The following is a 4,104-nucleotide window of genomic DNA, read 5'->3' as shown; positions in this document are numbered from 1 at the left end:
ATCACTATGTATTATTATTTCAGCCATGGAACAATTATATTGAACTGAATTTTGTTCGATTTCATTCATTTTCTTAATTCAGCATCAAGTTATTATTAACAACAAAAAATGCGAAGCCAAATAATTACTAATTCAATAATAATAAATTTCATTTTGAAAATACAATTTAAATCTGAACAAGTCATTTCTGTTTTCAAATTTAAGGCCTTCCATTTCATTATTTCTCATTTTTAACAAACAAGAATACACAACCAGATGATTCACAGTTCAAAAGGCAGCTTTTATATTCAGATAGATAAAAAAATTAGGACTCGGGATGAGAATTAGAAAATCAATCCAATGCTGGATTTGAATTTTTAATCACCCTTCCAGTTTTTCTTTTTTAACATTAGGTGAATCCAGTCCTGAACACTCAGATCAAAGTGATGCCAGCCACAACAAAGGCACAATTCTAGAAATTAATTACTAGATTTGATTCTAATTAGCTATTATAAAGAACATGCAACTACCTACAGACAGAGACAATTCTTGAATGAAGTCGAAAAATGTAAATGTTGGGTCCAAGAAAAGAACACGTAATACATTCAATCAATTTCACTCACAAACATCTGCATGTATGCATATTACTACTTACTTTGAGTCCATCGACGGAGAGGAGGCCACTAAGAATGCACTCCTTGAGGCCGGTACCCAGAACAATGACATCATATTGTTCATCCATGACGGTCGATGCACAGAAATATGAGAAATTTCTCAAAGAAAATAAAAAATCAAAAGATATTTAAAGAAAGAATGAATTGAGTGAGTATGGAGAATGAATGATGGATGAATATTAACGGTTTTGTCGTGGGGAAAGGAACGAGTCCTTGGCGCGGGTATGTATTTGCTGATTCATCGACTCCGCGATAATTTGGGAGTGCTAATTTTTAGTTAAAACTCTTAAATTGGATTTGGACCTCATTTTCTCTTTTTAACTTAGTTCGTGTTTGATTGGGATTATAATAAAATTTTAGTAAATTTTGATAAAAAAATAATAAAATGTATACTAATTTAAATGTTGTGGGATCACATAAAATATGTGTTTAAAATTAATCGTTGATTTTGACTTAACCTTGATTAACAACCATTAAAAGTGATTTTTGGGAGAAAAATGAGTTTTGGAATAGTATTTTTTGGAGAATGTATGATTAATAAATAAAGAAAATTTTGAATTTAGGTGTAAAATATATTGTTGTGAGAATATGTAATTGAAAATGAGTTCGAGGAAAAAAAATATTTTTTTTAGTGGTTGTAAGAAAGAAAAAAATAAATTTTAAATTTAAATCTAAATTTCAATTTCTATTAAATAGGGACTTAAAATTCTTTATTACATATGATTCATATCTATATATAAATGATCAAATTTCATTTTTGATCACATATATTCAATGGACTCACAAATACTTTTTACTCATTCATAACGTATTTCTATCCATTTATAAAATTAATCATTCATAAATTCTTTCTAAACAAAGGCTAAAAATTAAAACTATAAAGACTAATGGATTTATTAATGGCAAATTATTAAAAACATACAATTTGGTTGAAATATTAAGGATGTGTTTGATTGGTACGAAAATTATTTTTTAGAAAATAAAATATTTTTCTTATTTTGAGGAAAACAAAAACTTACCTCCCCAATTTTCTCAAATACAAGGAAAATTAGGCATATTTTTAAATATTTTCTAGGAAAAAATAGCAATCACACACTTTAAAAGTTAAAATTTGATTAAAAAAAGACCATTTTCCATGAAAAAATTTCCAATCAAACACACCCTAAGGTTTTACAAATTCACTTCATGACCTATTCAATATAACCTTAATCATAAGAGCATGATTGGTTTGTATTAAAATTTGATTTTAATCTAATTTAAAGTCAAACAATCAATATTAATCATATTTTTCATGGGTCTCATAAATTTCAACCACACATTTCAAAATTTCCTATTACTATCTACTAAAAGATTTGATTTTAAATTGGTACCACTCATTTTTAAGCTAATTATTAGCTTATTTTCTTAAAGAATTTGATGTGAAATCCCTTCTTAATGCATTCATTTTTAAATGTTGGAGCTTTGTTAATGAATTCCATATTATCTTACGGTGAAAATTTTAATGGTCGAACTTGACGCATAGGTATTATTCATATTGGATCATGTTAAATCACGTCGATCAACTTTTTTTTAGCAATCAAATTTTTTATCATTGAGTTAATTATTTTCCTAATTAAATCACTTTAGGTAGCATATTTTATTAATAACAAAAATAAATATAGTACGAACCCATCTAGCGACGGAGAATACAATGAAAGTTAAAGAACTACACTTTATACGTCCTAATCATGCTCCTCAACAGCATACGTAAAGTGTAATGCCTTTATGGCTCATATTCTTTTTCTAATACACTTCTTGAAATGGATTTTAAGTTATTATAACACTCCAATTTCAAGTAGTCCATAATTTCATCATCATCTCCATGAATATACTTAAAAGCGTCCCTGGCATATTCTCAAGTTCTGCTACAAGATCATGATTCAGGCGTAGAGACTAAGGGTTGAAGTCTTGAAGAAATTGCACTTTCAGCTTATTTCGTCTCTTTAAGTTTGAAGATCACCTCTTCCACTCTCATTGCTAAATGCTAATAGAATTTTGCAGAGTGGATAAAAAAGTTGATAATAAATCTACTAAATAATTAATTTTAATTACATAATTCATGAAAATTATAATTTTTATCAATTTATCAACTATATATTTTATCAACTTTTATCAAAATTTATTAAAAATTAACTGTTAAGTACACCAAACACTTTGCACCGACGTTTATTTAATCAATTTAAGCTTATAAAGTAATGTGAAATTCAACAGGATTTTAATGTTTTACACGTACTTTTATCATAAACAAATAATATGAAAACCATTTCTAGTGTTAGACATTATGTTGTCAAAAGACTTCCCGGGCGATGATGAGAACCAATTTTATCAGTCGACATGAATGACTGAACGATAATTCAACATCGAATAATGGATGAACTGACCAAACGTTGCTTTACCTATTGGACGGCTAATACTCTTTGTGGCTTGTTGATTCTTTCCATTGGAAGTTAACCCTAGTCGAGCCTACTTACCATATCCCAACTTACCTTATGTTGGCCACTTGACTTACTATATATATTGGTGTTTTCATCCTTGTTAACCCCGTCCAAAAATTGAAGCCGTGAGAAAAGAGAAACTGCCGTGTCCAGCCGAGTTCTTCTGCCTTCATCTTCTTCGTGATTTCTTCTCCACCCCAATTGCTTGAGACTTTGTGAACATTACCTGAGTGGTATCCATCCTAAGTGTGTGGATTAAATCAACAAAGCAAAGGAGGAAAGCAACCAAGTGGGAAGAGGCGCCGGCGGTCATTGGTGACTCCAATTGATGTTGAATTCGGTTTTAATGGTTAACTGAGCCCGGAAATCACCGTGAGCAGCTAGAGGAAGCTCCTTACATCTGGTATCAGAGCTTGGGTGGCAAAAAAGGGCTCAAAATCGGCTGATTTTCGCACCTTCAACTTAGAACCCGAATATGAAAATTTGCAATTACTCACAAACCAGAGCTCGTTGGACAAATGGAGGCCATACCCATCATCAGCAAGCCGAGGCGCTCCGGGACAGGCGGCGCGTGGGCCGCCGGCGGTGGCGCGTGGGGGGTTTTCCGGCGACGCAGTCTTCAGGTAACTTGTTTGTTTCGATCTCCTGAACGCGCTGATATACTTTGTTTTGTGTTTCAGGTTACACAGAAAAAGTTGGACGATTTTGCCCTTTGGTACGACGCCGATTGAAATTCAACAGCAAGCTCGTTTTTCTCCACTTTACGGACTCAGATAGGTCCGCTCTGGTAAATTGGCTTAATCCATTTAAATTCAGCAATAGCAAGATCATCGTGTGGGGTGATCGTTAGGTTTTGGGGTTACCGTGAAGGGGTAACCATTGCGTGTGCTAGAATTAGGATTACTTGCGTTAATTAAGTATTTGTTCTTTTAATTTAAAGTACTTGTTATTTCTTGGTGGACGTAGCATTTAGGTTT

General features: G+C 32.0%; 1 protein-coding gene across 1 annotated transcript in view; it reads right to left on the bottom strand.

The window, feature by feature from the left end:
• The window catches only part of LOC111376781 (guanosine nucleotide diphosphate dissociation inhibitor At5g09550), a 6,569-nt gene extending 5,493 nt beyond the window's left edge, over positions 1-1,076 (bottom strand). Inside the window, exon 1 of the mRNA XM_022999782.1 lies at positions 635-1,076. Within this exon, the coding sequence (XP_022855550.1) occupies positions 635-721 (87 nt within the window). The 5' untranslated portion in view covers positions 722-1,076. The remainder of the gene's footprint in view (positions 1-634) is intronic.
• Between the last annotated feature and the right edge of the window lie 3,028 nt (positions 1,077-4,104).

This window comes from Olea europaea, unplaced genomic scaffold (genome assembly GCF_002742605.1).
Source record: "Olea europaea var. sylvestris unplaced genomic scaffold, O_europaea_v1 scaffold1561, whole genome shotgun sequence".
NCBI lineage: Eukaryota > Viridiplantae > Streptophyta > Magnoliopsida > Lamiales > Oleaceae > Olea > Olea europaea.
The sequence above is the reverse complement of the archived record's forward strand: the minus strand, read 5'-3'. Positions and strand labels throughout refer to the sequence as shown.